Source organism: Sciurus carolinensis, chromosome 9 (genome assembly GCF_902686445.1).
Source record: "Sciurus carolinensis chromosome 9, mSciCar1.2, whole genome shotgun sequence".
NCBI classification, from domain to species: domain Eukaryota; kingdom Metazoa; phylum Chordata; class Mammalia; order Rodentia; family Sciuridae; genus Sciurus; species Sciurus carolinensis.
The window spans coordinates 53,241,256-53,258,189 of record NC_062221.1 but is presented as its reverse complement, the minus strand read 5'-3'; the positions used below and the strand labels follow the sequence as shown (position 1 = coordinate 53,258,189).

General features: G+C 35.2%; 1 protein-coding gene across 1 annotated transcript in view; it reads right to left on the bottom strand.

Annotated features, from left to right (window-relative positions):
* Window positions 1-882: 882 nt before the first annotated feature.
* Window positions 883-16,934, bottom strand: part of Atp11b (ATPase phospholipid transporting 11B (putative)) — a 111,993-nt gene continuing 95,941 nt past the window's right edge. Inside the window, 2 exon segments of the mRNA XM_047563261.1 lie at window positions 883-1,904; window positions 6,259-6,392. Coding sequence (XP_047419217.1) covers window positions 1,823-1,904; window positions 6,259-6,392 — 216 coding nt within the window. The 3' untranslated portion in view covers window positions 883-1,822.

The window sequence follows — 16,934 nt, the reverse complement described above, 5'->3', positions numbered from 1 at the left end:
GCCTTGCTTTATTGAAAAAGGATTAGATTAGCAAGCAAATAATTTACTAGCAAGAAAGGCTGCAGTCTTAATTCTTGCTCTACCATTTTTTCCCTGCCAGCCCAAGTCATTAAATTCTGGATTCATGAAATGGGAAAGGAGTAGAGAATTGCACAATAAATCTTCAAAAAAGTAAATATTACATTCTGAAGGAACAATCTGGAAAAATCTCATTTTCTTACAATTGTGAATGAATATATATACAATCATTGTATGCTTAGAGCTAGATAATAGTTCTTCAACATTTCAAATCTTAAAACATTACTTTTAAACAAAACAAATGACAATACTGAAACTACATGATAGATTTGGGAAGAAATTAAGTTTTGGGATGCAATGAGTTAATTAGAGTGACATGTACCTAAATTAATCATTTTTAGCACTTTAATTTATTGCTGCTAAAATTTATTTATCACTGATAAAATTTAGCATTTTAGACTTTGTTTCATTTACTTTCCACAGTCTCGCCTGATAATACACCTTACAATGGGACCTTGGGCAGAGCTTAATTTACTGTGGTAGTCTTCTGTAACTTAGATAACCTATACTAATCTAAAAATAGTAGTAGAAATTCCTTATTCTGAAGTCTATCTTACAGAAAGGCAAGAGTAATTCTAAGTTGGCCATAGGAGGCTGTTCCGTTTTATTAATTTAATTAGTCTCTCTCTCTCTTCTCAAATTTTTTCGGTGATGGGCCTCACTAAATTGCCTGTGCTGCTCTTGAACTCACCATCCTCCTTCCTCGGCCTTCTCAGCTGCTGGGATGATAGGCATGCACCATCACACCCAGTGTAGTTGCCAGTAGTTTGATTTGTATAATTAAAAGTATCTACAATATTTAAATACTGTCCAAATTTGTTTTTTATTGATATAGTTGAACTTACAACATTGTCATAAAATACTATAAACAGAGCCTTTGGATAAAGAAAGAAAGCAAATTTAAATATATTAGCCAGGTTAAAGCATGCAAAAGATCCAATGATAAAGACAAATTAGTAACATGTTAATGGTATCAAATTTACCCACTATAGCTTCTTCATATTCAGTCACAAAAAATGTTAATATACATCACTTTGAAATTTGGTGACTGGACCTGATTTCTGATTTATGTATAAGATATGATAAGCCCTCTTTGCATTTATAGGGTTAATTTTACTAGCTGTGTTACATTTAGAGAAATTTGGTATTGGTATAAATTTACTCTTCATACTGCAGTAAATAATGTGGAAATATATTCTAATTTGCTCTGTGAACTTAAAAAGCACTACTGAATTAACACAGTCAACGAGGGACCAGAATTTCTTAATATTCACATTAACTTTTCCCATGAAAATCTTCAAATATAACTCTAATAAAAAAATAGAGTTCTCAAGGCAAACTTTCAGCATAATTTACAGAAGCAGATTTAAATATAAGAGTCAGTCAAGCTAATTCTAAAAAATACACATAACTAGAAGTTATCTCCTTTCTACTTTGATATTAAAATATAGTGGCCTCAGCAATAGGCTGAAATGCCATTAGGAGTCCCATAAGCAGAAGGGACAACCCAGACAAAGAGATTGAAAATGTCTCTTTATTCACAAATTTTAACATGTTCAGATTCAAATTAAAGGGAGAAAAGGGTTCATGTTAATTTTGTTTGTTTGCCATTATTACTCTGAGTGAGTATGAACTACTCCAGAGATTTCAGAAAGTAATTTCAGAGCTAGTGTGGCCATTTACAGGATGATCACCCTGAATCTGAGAAAAGGTGAAATTGCTCCCACAAAGTACTACTGCCCCTTTAATAAGTAGTTGAGTCCATTGTGGAGAGAGTCAAGATGCTCCTGTCGTTGGTATAGAAAGGATCCGATGCACTCCATGATCTAAAGTAACAATAAGAGAAAAGTTTGGCTCACCAGGACCTACGTTTTAATTGAGAAAAAAATTGACTCTAAAACTTAGGACCAAAACACAATTTGAGTTTTAAAATAATCACTGATTCAATCAATTTTAAATGCTAAAGAGAAGTTCTTTAGACCAACATTGAATGCCCATTCTATTTATATTCTATAAAAACTTGGGAAAAATTATGCTCTATAAATCATATAAAAATATTAGCCAAAATTCAGATATTTGTTAGCATTAAAACAATTTCTACAGGTAGTAAAGCATGAGATGCTTTTTAAATCCTAATAATCCAATAAAAATAAATGTTATTAAGAGTTATGAACATTCAGTTTTACTGAAAAACAACTCTATTTTGACATTACAGGAAAAAAACAACCTCCCCACTTACCAAAAGTCTTGGAATGAAATTCATATTATTTATCACTTCTTCTCAGCTATAAATTCTACTCTAAAGATTTCAGCCTAATTAGGTTGAATGCAGCCAATGGTTTACTCAAAAGGGATCAAAGACATTTGCAGGTCATTTGCATTTTCACTTATCTAAGGGAAAAAATGATCCTTCACTGGTCTGGAAAAGTTAACTATTGTGGAGTGATAAGGCCCTTGAGCAATTCAATATGTAATCCTTTATTTGCAGCTGTAAACTTAAATTAGCTTGAGTTAACTTAAGCTAAAATAACTCAAGACCAAAAGTAGCCTGCCAGGCCTAAAATAGACTACCCTAGCTCAAGGACATATCAGGATAACCAAGTAAAGAGTGGCACTTCTTAGGAGACTAAAAGCACTCAACAATAAATACTTTTTATATAACTTTTGTCACAGTTCCCACTTTGCCTAAACAGGGATATCAGAGGAAGAGACTACTATTGAAAACAGTCCCAATTCCTCTTTATCAAATATCTTCTGTTTCCTACAGAATCTCAGTTTGTATGCAGTTCAAGTTTGAATCAAAGTGAGCACAGTCATAATGAAGTTTGGAATCTAGAAATTTCACAAAATTGGGCAAACAGGAAAACAAGTATGGTTTCCAGAAAAGCTTGAACAACTACCTTAGTTTAGGGAAGGGCTTGTTCATTATTGTCTTTCTAGCATCTAGAACTGTATCAGACACCCAGTATTTATAGAATACATGAGTGAAAATGAGAATATTACAGTTTTTTGCAGAGTTAAGTACTTATGGGGGAAAAGCATGCTTTAAGTATAACTTAACTATCAATACCCAATTATCTGCAGACAAATGTGCAATTCCAAACTGACAATATTTTATATTAGTTCATGCTCTTTCCAACCATTGCTTACATAAGAAATCTTATTAGGCAAGGTTTCCTTCATTTTTTTTTTTTTTTTATCTTTTCAAAGCACACATGTGCATTCATGTTAAATATCATTTTGACAGAATCCTAAACTACATATTAACTATTAACTCCTTTCAATTTAAAAGATTGTTTTGATTAGGATAAAATACCTATTAGTAAAATACATACAGAAAATCATTCATTGCTGAGACAGCACTTTAGGGTACCACATGGCTTATCCTTTATATAGCAGCATAATGCTCTCTTTGAAACTGAGCTTGCAATATGGCATATTCCTTTGACAATATCAATTAATAAAATGTAAGTAAAATTTTTGTGTATGAATGGTAAGAATTTTCAGCAGAGAAATCTGTAATGTAAAAGCACTATTGTATTTCTCAAGTGATGGCCACTACTATTATGTTCAATATCTCAATGGAACAAGTAGCCACAAAGTTTCTTTATCTTGTAATCAGTTTTGCCTTAAATTAGGCATGAAATGGAAATATAAAACAGAGCCTGCTCCAGAATCAAATGCCAAACATATTTCACAAATACAATTATATGCAGAAAACAAAAACAAGATTCTACATATCAAAATGACTATTAAAGTCTAAATATAATGTTGATGGACCTATGGCAATCTTCATATAGCCCTTTGAAAAGCACCAAGTAGCACTATGTACTGTATGATTTTATCCCCTAAAAAACAAACAAAAAACCAAAAATACAATCTGACAGATCTAAAAAGACTTTTTAGATTTTTCTTTGAAGGTAAAAGGAGAAAATGATAATAGTAACCAGTAATATAATCTGAGATGTATTACACTGGAAAGGCATTTACAGTGTGTCAAATATTATATTAACTATAAAGTTAAATATTTTATTAGGAAAAAAGTCTCAGAAAAGAATCTGATGCCACTTTGACTAGTAAGTAGAGATGGTAATAGCTACCTTTAAGAGAACATGCCAAAATAAATTAAATAACCCTTGAAGGCAGGTTCAAAAGGGGTAATGAAAAGGGGCTGTGCAAAGCATACTGCGGCATAATACACAACTGATATCAAAGAAATGGATATATGTAGAAAGCGGATAATTTTTTTGCTCATTTAGAATTAATTCTAGCTTTTAAAATCATTAGCAAAGATAGAAGTTGTCATTAAAGAGGGCTCTCTGTTGAAGTAGAAGTTTCAAAAACTCTACTTTAGTTCTATTGTAGTATCTTAATATAACTCCTATCTTGGTTCTGTGCAGTAAAACTATTACCAGGTAAAATAACAGCACAAGATCCTTCTAAAACATCTTTTGGGAAACTCACCAGCCAAGGTGCATGACAGAGCTACTTTCTTACAGTGTACTTTATAATACCATTGCATAAGATATAACGAAGTCCCAATAAATTTAACTGCTCACAGTAAACCTTTTATGTGGGGTGAAATTACTACAAAATGATACCACAGCATTGTGGAAGTATTATGGATCACATGTTATAATCAAGTCAGAATAAATGAGGGTTGAAAACATGGACATTATAGTAGCACAGAAATGCTATTTATCACTCCAACTATACTATAAAGATATAGCCATCGCCAAAGCTAAAGTGAGAACTAACAAGTTGACCATTCAGGTAAGTTACCTGAATGTTAAAATACATGAATGATATCATACTCATCATTTTTTTAAAATGTAAAGCTAACCAAATATTAACAATTCTTTATTAGTAGGTGAGAGGAGTGCCTCTCCCATCCTTTATTCCTTGCTCCTAGGTACTTTCCAAGCCAAAGCTGTGGCATAGATGGAAAGTGATAATATTCATATGGCACACTGAGGACAATGGGTCTCAACATCTATCTGTGTCCACTGTAACACTTCAGGCACACCAGAGCACTGCTGTTCTGATTTTTTAAAAAAAATATGTTTTTAGTTATAGGTGAACACCTTTATTTTTATTTATTTATTTTTATGTGGTGCTCAGGATCGAACCCAGTCCTCACACGCACTAGGCAAGCACTCTATCAGTGAGCCCCAACTCCAGTCCCATGCTGTTCTGATTTTGGGAATATGATATCATTCCCCTAAAGAAAATCAAGTACAGAGAAAGCTATTTTTATTTCCTAGTATTCCTTCAATAATGATGTACATCTTGGGTAAATGTATGAAGAAATGAATTCACTTCTCTTTCAAGTCAGTTTTAAATAGCATTTGCTAAAAAAATGGCATTTTTGTTATGATCCACAAAAGCAAGCTGTGATAAGTCTAATTCAAGAAATAAATATGGGAGGGGACAAAAATGCTAAGATTCTTATAAGATCCATAATCTTATAAATTAGGTCTAGGAGCTAACTTATAAACTTTTAAAAAACTTTTATTTATTTTTCTATGTGATGCTAAGGTCAAACCCAGTGCCTCACATGTGCTAGGTAGGTGCTCTATCATTGAGCCACAACCCTAATCCTATAAACTTTTAATTAGACAATAAATACCAAGTAAAAGAAACTTAAAAATCACAACTAATTCCATTACAGATGTAAGAAGTAGGGATCAGAAATACAGCCTTTTGTGTTCAACCTTGAATGAGTGACTAGAAAACAGACATGAAGAATAAGAAAAGCAAAGACCTTTGACTTCACTGTATGTGGAGATTATTTTGTAAAGACAAGTGGGAAAGATCTCAGCAGGAAATCAAATACTAGTATAGGTATCACTAAAAAAAAGAAAGTTATACAAACCAAGAAAGAGTATCATATACACATTCCTACTCATAACATTTTAGAAAGAGTATAAAACAGAATTTTTTTGTTCATTGGATGAAACGTCTCTTCAAAGGTGCCTTCTCTTCCTTTGTGAGTGAAAGAACCCCACCCCAAAGCCACAAGTGAAATCTACCATCAGAGAGTGTTAATAAATAGTAGACTTCCTGCTTCTGTTGGTAAAACCAGCTGCCCATTTATTGGGTATCTAGAGCTGCAGGTTCATCCTGTTCCAGTTTACAGGTACTCATCTGCAGCAAAGGCTACTTAGAGAAATGTCACACCTGCTGATGTGGGTTGGACTACATCTTCCTATGACTCGTTCCAGCATTCTTCTAACAGATGCGCACGCTGTTTCTCCTTCTGGGAAACAGCACATGGAGTCCAAGCACTTGATACTTGAATTTGTTTCAGTAAGCTGGAGGAGTTGAAAAGCAGAAAAATTTAGTTATTTATAGATCTGAACTTCTAAAAAAAGCACTAAAAAAAAAAAAAATTCACAAGCACTTTAAAACCAAAAGCAATGTATATAAGTATACATGTTTTCCTACAATATGGAAATGTATAAATGGTTTTAATTTCATATAGCATGATCATACAAAAATACTTAAAAGTCTTGTGTCCTAATGACAAGTCTAGTAAAATAATTATGTAAAAATAAGAAGCTAGATATTATTTAAATCTGCAAAGATTTAGGATTTTAATAGCTTATTTTAATAATTTATTATTATCAATTCTAATTTTTCTTGGAGTCTCTGCTTAGGTGAAATGCTCCTGCAATTACAATAAAAATGTCTAGCAATCATGTAAAGTGGAATATGAATTATCTCAAAGACTGGGAAGTAACAACCAGGCAGGACCTATGCCCAATTTCCTATAAAAATAAGAACAAAAATAGGAGCAAACACTTGATACAGGGTTCACTACGTGCCAGATCTAAGCACTCTACACAAATTCACTCTATAATTATCTTTGAAAAAAATACAATTTACCTTAAATTGCTAACCAATTATGAAGTGCCATCCATCTCATTATCAGTTTAATAGTGAGTGAGCTAGTGGCACATGGGTTAGATTTTGTAAGTAATACTATTAAGACTTAAAGTTGAATAATTTCTCAAATATGCAAATACTGATTCAGGCAAAAACAGCCAAGTAAGATAACTTAATTCCATACTAATAACAATTTTAATTCTATTAAAATGAGAAAAAAAAAAATACAGTATGACCACATAGCTTAATGAATCCCAACCCTGGTTTTGCTAGTCAAGGGTACTCCTAATAAATTTCTCAAGGGTTGTCATTTTAAAATAATTTATATTAATTCACTTTCATTTGCATATATAATATCCTGCATAACAAATCTTCTGAAGGCATGGAAAGGAGAACAAATTCAGTAGAATGGTCACTTCCACAAAGGTTGGGAATCACCAAGTGTCACGTGGAGGCATGGCAACAGAAGACATTTGTGGAGACACAATGGACAGAGGGATGAATGTGGTGGAACATAAATACTCTGGCATTCTGAGTATAAGAAACCAATGAGGTCCCAATGAGATCCATGCTTGGAGTGCTCCTCCCCAACACTGAGCAGTGTGAGACAGACGTGGCTCTTGTTTGGCAACTGCCTGGTTGCACCAATATCCTAGGATCTGCTAAACACTGAGAAGGAGCCAAACGTTTCTTGTTTCATGTAAATACTCTTGGTTTAGAACTGTTGAGGGCACTGACTCTTAAACTGTTTTTTGAGATGTTTACACATATCTCACAGAAGAAAAAAAAATCTATAGTCACTTAAGTTTGGAAAACACTAATTCAATTAAATTCTAAACAGACGTCTTAAGTAAAAGATTGTCAGTAAGTCCGGATTCAAAGCATAGCACATGGAGTCCTGGTCTTCATGGGGGAAGCTTCACATACCAGGATTCTCTGTTTTTTCAATAACCCCCACACTCTATCACCCTGTTTCACCAGGAACTTTAATATTCAGAGGAACAGTTTGAGGAATGCTGGTTTAAGTAACAGGATTTCATTAGTTTCCCAGGTTTGTTACATCGCGGCTCCTGGTCTCCAGTTTCCCTCAACCTCAAATTCACCCTCTGTAGGAACCTGACTCTAGAGATCCCACTAGAGTCAAAGGATAAAGCACGGCACCTCAAGTGGCCTTGAAGGCCCTTTCCAACCTGACTCAGGCTGCCTTTCCTGCTCTGTTTCCCATGCTCCTATATAGTCTCCACAACGACCAATCTTACAGTGCCCCTGCCAGTGGGAGTGTTAGGGTTGTCATCAAGAAGGGTAGAATGCTGACCTTGCACCAAGGTTCAGTTTAAATCCCATCATTATCAGGAAACTTCCCTCATCTCTCCAACTATGAGTAATCTTTTCCTCTGGGTTCTATTCCACTGCTCATTAGCATCACTTAAATTCAACTAGCATTTGTTGAACAACGTACTGGGTCAGTACCCAAAGGGTGGAGTAACCCCATCCTCAATCTAGTGAGGGTGAAGAAAAAGGCGAGAGAGACAGGGCAGAAACATTTACTAATGGCAGTTATATTAAAGGACTTACTACGAATGTGCTGGTTACTAAGAAAGATGCTTTCCATGAATTCTCATTGAAAGCTTACCTTTTGGAATAGGTACCATAATCATTTCCACTTTTTATTTTTTGGTACCGGGGATGGAATCCAGGGACATACTACCTCTGAGCTACATCCCCAGCCTTTTTAACTTTATTTTTGAGACAGGGTCTCACCAAGTTGCCAAGGCTGGCTTCAAACTTGTGATCCTCCTGCCCCAGCCTCCCAAGTTGCTGGGATTACAGGCGAGTACCACTGTGCCAGGCAATCATTTCCATTTAAGAGGAGGAAACTGAGGTCAAGAATTTGTCCATGGTCACACTCAAGTGGGGAATTGAGTTTTGGTTTCTTTGATTCCAGAGTCCAAAATTCTTTACCAAGCTACTATCCCGTTTTAACTATATATGAGGCAAACTACTCAGAAAAGAGGAGGGAAGGCCCAGACTCAGATGTTGGTGGTACTAGTAGGAAGGCATGAAAGATCTGAGGAAAACGATAGCATCTGAAATACATCTGGCAGGATGGGTGGGATTGCCATAGCTGGAGATCAGAAAGAAAGGGCACCTCAGGGTAAAGGAAGACAACAAGTAACTGTGTGGAGACACAGTATCACGTGTATTTACCACAAGTTTAGCTTAGGTGTAAGGGACTAGTCGTTACTGTTGCCCCCATGCAAAATGACCAATAGTGTGACTCAAAGTGTGATCCCTGGCTTGATGCTCATCTGTAAATACTTTGTTACTGGCCCACAAAGCAAATGTTTCTGGTCTGGTGAGAGAGTTTTTAAAAATTTTTATACCAATCTGACAGAGTTTAGAAAATTTTATAGAAATCTGGCAGAATAATTTCAAAACCGTTGAATCTAGTAATGACTTAAAAATTGGGAGCAATTTTGTGGATCTTTTAAATTTCACTTACCTAATAATTAATTTTATTGTATTTATAAAAGCACTGTTCCATGATGGATAGGAAATTAAAATCAAGAAGACAACAAACTGGTCCCTCAGCACATTTCAGCAGAAATTCTGGAGAGGGCAAGAATCTTGTCTGGTACTTCTTCTTTTTTATTTTAAATATATTTCTTTAAGCTGTAGATGGACACAATACCTTTATTTTATTTATTTTTATGTGGTGCTGAGGATTGAACCCAGTGCCTCACACGTGCCAGTGCTCTACCACTGAGCCACAATCCCAGCCCCTTAGGTACTTCTTAATTTAATGAGATGTACTTTGCTCATAGCTGGCACTCAACCAACTGATAGGGATTCACTGAAAAGGACATCCATAAGATCACCAGCATCTGAGTGTCCACACACGTGCAGAATACTGCTTAGATCTGGATCTGACTGTACTTATTTACCTTGTTTGCATTCATCATTTCTCACTATAAGACCTAAGGACTGGGATTAAAATATGAGCAACCCAACAGAGGGAGAGGGAGAGGGAAAGGAAGGGAGAAGGAGAGAGAGGGAGAGAGAGAGTTAGGGAGAGAGAAGAAGAATAAATATCTTGAAATGTCAAAACTACTATAAAGAAATGATTTTTTTCAGATTATCTTTGAATTAAAATTATTTCCTTTTTCCCCCAAAGAGAAAAGAGCCCCAGCTGCTTAGAAAACCCTGAATGCTGGGTAACCGTTTCTGTAAAGATTTCTACAGAAAACACTGTACTATTCTCCAGCAGACCTCCAAGTTCCACTACCTTCTCACATACACACCTTTGACCTCGATATTCAGAACTAGGAGCTCTGTCAGAATGATGCAGCCACAGCTGCCAGTACAGCTGGGGTGGGGAAGGGGGCGATAGAAATGGAATGGAGTACTTAGTCTCATTTCATTCAAAGTAAGAAAAGGGTTCTTTTTTTTTGGAAGGGGGAGGGGGAGGACTATTTATAAACACAGAAAAGGAAAAAAGCAAACTAATGGCAGTGAGACCCTACCTGATGGCACCAAGAAATAACTTCTTTTTCTTTCTTTTGGTAAGAGAGATTGAACCCCAGAGACACTTAACCACTGAGCCATGTCCCCAGCCCTTTTTTGAATTTTATTTAGAGACAGGGTGCCACTGAGTTGCTTAGGGCCTTACTAAGTTGTTGAGGCTGGCTTTGACCTTTCAATCCTTCTGCCTCAGCCTCTTGAGCCACTGGGATTACAGGTGTGCCCCACCACGCCTGGCACCAAGACATAACTTCTAATTTACCAGTTTTGATTTATTAGTAAGCCTCACTTTCCACTACTCTTGCTTCCCAGGAACAACCATGTAATTTAGAGCTAGGAGGGCTGCCAAGTAAAACAATCTTTGATATTCAACATGACTATGTATGGCCAATGAAAATGTTCATCTTTACAGAACTTGCCTTTTGAAATAAATTCTGGCTTACTGCTGTTATATCCATTATTTTCATATTGATGATAGTAAAATACAAGTTTCTTTTGTTGCTTACCAAATATCTTCCTCAAATCTTATAAAATGTTAAAAAATTAACTCATATTTTTAGCATTTTTTGATTACTTCTATGACATGTTTTAAGTTGAGATAAGAATTGTAGGGGCTGGGGAGATAGCTCAGTTGGTAGAGTGCTTGCCTTGTAAGCACAAGGCCCTGGGTTCAATCCCCAGCACCGACCCCCCCCCCCCCCAAAAGAACTGTCATACTGGGCTGGGGCTGTAGCTCCGTGGTAGAGCGCTTGCCTAGCATGCGAGAGGCACTGGGTTTGATTCTCAGCACCACATATAAATAAATAAAATAAAGGTCCATTGACAACTAAAAAAAAAAGTATACAAAAAAAGAACTGTCATACTATTAACTATATTAATTCTTTCTCTCTTAAATTTGTTTTATATACTGGATAATTAGTGTGAACACCCTGTCTAGCTTTGAAAGATGTTATCTGGCAGCTGGGTGTGGTGGTGCATGCCTGTAATCTCGGTGGCTCAGGGGGCTGAAGCAGGAGGACTGTGAGTTCAAAACCAGCCTCAGCAATTTAGCAAGGCCCTAAGCAACTTAGTGAGACACTGTCTCTAAATAAAATATAAACTAGGGCTGGGGAAGGGGAATGTGGCTCAGTGGTTAAGTGTCCATGGGTTCAATCCCTGGTACCAAAAAAAAAAGTTATTTGGAAAGATGACTTAAACAGCAATTATAAAAAAAAGTTGTATTTATAGAAATGTTTTTCTTTTTATTGTGAAATCAATAATCATCAAATATTACTGACTTGCAAATCTGGTTAAGATTCATTAATCATTTTAAAATCCCTAAAATAAATCAGTGCTTCATCTCATTAACTGCAATGGAGACAGCTGTTAGTGCTGGCATTCGCATGGCTGGCATTTCATTTAAGGTCTCTTTTTCTAGAACATGTTCACTCCACTAAACTCTCTTCCTCTTCCCTTCTCCCTAAGTGAAACAAACAACTCTGAAATATTGGAACTTTGAAAGATAGTAATATACCTCCATACTGTCATTAGGCTTTTTAGAGAGGAGAGTTCTATATGTATTGTCTAAATTTGTGAAAATAAACAAATGCTAAGAATTATACTTAATAGGAAGTTTATTTTGATTATTTGTTTCACTCCTCATTTCAAAAGGGACTACAATCCTTTATTTTGATATGGTTATTCAATTTATTATATAAATAATAACAACTAGGAATTTATAGTTTAGGTAAGGGAAAGTATCAGTATCTGAAAAAAAGCTAATCCTCCAATATAATGGAGAGCATAAATTAATGTCACGGTACAAGGGAGAAAAATTCATTAGTAATTCTTGTAACAAAAATAAGGCCTGTGTTATTTAATGGAAGCATTCTAGGAACCTAATTCCCAACTATTTTGTACATTTTCATGTAGGTCTTAAAGCAGAGTGGTACCAGATCTACATCTCTTGAGATATCAACTTGAACTTGAACCCCTGGGGAACTACTATCCCAGAGGGCATTAATTTTATAGTTCTAGCACAGTCAGGTCCCCAGTGGATTACCTGTTTAGTAGAAAACTAGGGGCATAATACAAATACTAGTCAAACAATTCTTTACATGAACTTTCCCTGCAGCTGAATCAGGGTATACTGAGTGTTATGGTTTGGATGTGAAGTGTCCCCCGAAATCTCACATGTGAGAAAATGCAGGAAGGTTCAGAGGAGAAATGATTGAGTTGTAAGAGTCTTAACCCAATCAGTGAATTAATCCCAGATGGGACTAATTGAAGTGGTAGAGAGTGACTGGAGGAGGTAGAAATTGGGGCATGGCTATGGGGTATATATTTTGTATCTGTAGAGTGGAGTGTATGTCCATCTCTCTGTCTCTCTCGCTCCTCTCTCTGCTTCCTGATGATGCAAGCTGCTTCCCTCTGCCACGCTCTTCTGCCATGATATTTTGCCTCACTTGAGCACTGAGGAATGGAGCCAGCCTTCTATGGACTAAGATCTCTGAAACCCTAAGCCCTCAAATAACGCTTTTCTCCTCTACAATTGTGCTGGTCAGATCATTTAGTCATAGCAATGAAAAAGTTGACTAAAACATGAGAAACTAAAAGTCTATATTAAAGCACAATAAAAGATAAGTATATTATAATGTAATCACATGAAGCATACCAAAGCAAAATAAAAATTCAGTTCTTTTAAGTTTCTTTTGAATTCATAATAACTGAGAGTTGATTAATTAGTTTTCTATTTAGGGCAATTCATTAAAGAAATCTAATTTTGAAACGTGTCTTACAGAATAATTAGGATTTTTCAAATTATTATGTGTTCTGATATATAATATAATACGACCTGATACATAATAGTTGAAAAGTATTTAATCTTTAAGTGACTTTGTTTTAAAGCTTTGCTTTATCATTTGCTTATTCCAGACAACAGCATCTTTTTGACCAGTAATTATGATAAAATGGCAATTAGTCCAAGTAAAAATATAATTATTAGTGGTAAGAATTTTTTATCCTTTATAATTACTAAATCAAAACACTTTTGCATATCCTAATTAGGTCTAGAAGTGTTTAGGGCTTATTCTTCAAAAGGGGAGTAAACTAAGCCCTTTTCAGTTCATATTTTTAATTACAAAGATAGGACTACAAAAATTTTATGAAAAGAACTGAGAGTTTGTTAAATATCTGCCAACAGAAAATCACCTAAGTCTAAACACTCATCCATTTGATTATTCAACTTAAGAGGTAGGCTTAGATAAGTGTCTACATTAAAATGTATAAAACGTTATACAACCACAAATTCAGAGGGGGAAATGATTTTCAAAGTCAGACACAGCATAATATTTTCAGAAGGAGAAGTGAAAAGGAATGTTTTCTTGACTATAAGACGACAGGTGTTGAAAAGACCTTTCTAGGTTAGAATCTGAGATGAAGTATGATTTTTCATTGTAATTCTAAAGAAAGATTAGTCAGATATTCAGTGATAGACATATAAAAAATGTGAAGACCACAAAAAAGGAAAAGACTAAAACGACATGAGAAACAGTGAAGGAATTAGTAAAGTAAAAATGGAAACATCAGGTCAGTGTTCCCATGGCATGGCCCAAACATAAGAACTTAGCAGATGAGTCCCCAGGAAGGTCCAGCGCAATACTACCTAGTGCACGCAACAACTGTCCTGCTGGCTGCAAGCCTCAGCTAGCAGGTGCCTACTGTCCTCCCCTCTGTGCTGGCTTTCAGCAAATTCATATGCTGAGCTGACTGAACCCTTATCTTCTTCCATCTAGAAGGACAGAAAAGCAACAAGTCTCATATTACAGAATGATACTCTCACATTATGTAAGTTTAGAATCAAAGCAATAAGTTGGGTCCACAACGTTGAGGCACAAACGAATCTTCACACAACAGCATATTTACTGTTACAAGATAGGGTGAATAGGAGCTTCTTAAGGGGAACACAACAAAGCACACAAAGCCAAAATGATTTCCCAGTGCAAAAAGCTCTTGCTGAATATACAGCTTAGTTAAACCCAAGTTTCTTTTGATAGAATTCAATGTTGTCTATGAAATTCACTGCTACAAGACTGGATTCTTATTGTAAAGGTATGTCCGTTTTCTCACCTCTCATACTTCCAATTTAGGAGACTTCTCTAAGTGGAATTCAGCAGAGCACAAGGGTCCTATAGCCTTACAAATGTCAGACATGTGAACAAAGGGATTGACTTGATGTACTTGTCAACATTAATCTTTAATCTGAAATATATTTTTTGTGAGGGTCAACTAATTTAATGAATTTTAGTTCTTTTTATCTTATATTTGTATTAGAGGCCTTCAAAGGAAGTCTAACTGAAAAATGTGCCATAACCATCTTTAACTTTCTTAAATTATGAGAACATGTCTGCAATGAATAAAAAACAAATTCTGCCTCATCTCTGTGTTCTTCCAGTCTTAAGACTGCCCAATAACTATTTCTATGAAAAATACTATGGTATATTTCTTACATGGAAAAAAAAAAGCAGCAGAATTCTTTGGTTTCAAGAGTACAGTAAATTCATGTGAAGACAGCTTAGTAACTTTTGCCTATAATACATGGGAACTCTTTTAGTGAAAAGTGTAAATAGTATGTGCTAAAGGACCTTTTTTTTTTTTTTTTTTTTTTTTTGGTACCAGGGATTGAACCCAGGGGTACTCAACAAGTGAGCCACTTCTTATTTGGAGACAGGGTTTCATTTAATTGCTTAAGGCCTTGCCAAGTTGATGAGGCTGAGTCTGGCTTTTTGAACTTGTGATCCTCCTGCCTCAGCCTCCTGAGCCTTTGGGATTACAGGCATGTGCCACCGTCCCTGGCTTGTTAAAGAATCTTAAGAAGTACTAACCTGATTAAGATTTGAAAGCACTTAAAGATATCTGATATCTGTTCAATCTTCCTCTTCATCAACAGGATTAAATAGCTCAGCAACTATGGATCACAGCTATGGAATACCATTCAACACAGTTTAAAAACAAGGTGTATTCAAAGTTCATAGGGTGTATCCACAGAGATGTTCACCATTAGCTATGAAGAAATGCCCACGTGGGAGCCACTCATTGCTTATGTGAATTACTATTTTTTCTCCCTGGTCTTTGGTTGGGCATAATATTTCTTCTTTGGTTTTTTCTTTGCTGTTGATAGTAATTCAATAGAACACAGTACATAAAATGATCATGTGATGGGTGAAGAACTTGGAAGTCCAGAAAGGAGACTATAACTGGGAGTATGCTTGGTTAGGACCACTGGGAATAACAACAACCCAGCATCAGCATTCAGCTGGGTGGCTAGCTAACCAGTGCTCTCTTCCCCTCATTGCATCACCTAAGGGGGGATGGTTCACCTGCTCTCATTGTGATCTTTCAAAGAGAAATGTTAAACTTACTAATTTCTTACAGTATTAAAGAGCCTGGGATCTTTTTGATTTACAATCTACTTTCTTCATTCTTTTTAGGTCTAATAATGCTCAAAAAGAGTGGCTTGATTTAAGCCAACATGACATGTGAAAATGTGATTTCATAACAATATGATAATTCACAATGCAAAAGTTATCTTCACTTGACAAAAGAATTGACCAGTGTTTTTTAAAATATGAGCTCTCCTACTGCCTTAGAATTAAGTAATTAGATGTTTAAAATGTGATATATATAGACACAGTTTTCTACTGAAAAAACTAATACATACACTTGGCTCAAAAAAAGAAAGCAAATCTTCAGATTTGTTTTGATCTTAGTTCTTGTTTTAAATATGAAATTTAGTTTAGCACTCAGAAATCCATTTGTGTATTCATCTATAATGATTATAACTTTGTAATTCCAAGTACAATATTAAAAAAAAATCGGGCTGGGGAGATAGCTCAGTTGGTAGAGTGCTTGCCTCTCAAGCACAAGGCCCTGAGTTCGATCCCCAGCACCGCAAAAAAAAAAAAAAAAAAAAAAAAAAAATCTTGAGTTAATAATAAAAAGCCCAAAGGTTTGGTAAAACTTTGAGACAGTTCGAAACTATAAACTCAGTATTACATAAAAGGTTAAGTGGTGCTTTGTTAAAGCCATTCATTTGATCAAGTGAATTTAGAGAGATTAGAAACCTTGAGAATAAAAAGGAACAAAAAATATACATGATTAAGAATCTATAAGATATTGACAGGGCAAGAAATTGAAAAGTAACAAAACTAAAGAAAAATTATAGTTACATGACTTTTTCTCTTCAAAATTTAAATGGCATTAAACTTAGTATGCTATTTTGATTGCTATTATCACAAGTTCTAGAATTTAAATTTCCATGACAGAATTGATATGTCTGTGGCAATAAATGTATATATAAGACATATAAAATATACTGTTCAATTAGATGCACTAAATAGTAGCAAGGATATGAAATGCTTAGGCAGCCATTACAGTGTACAAACACAAATACACACATATTTACAACA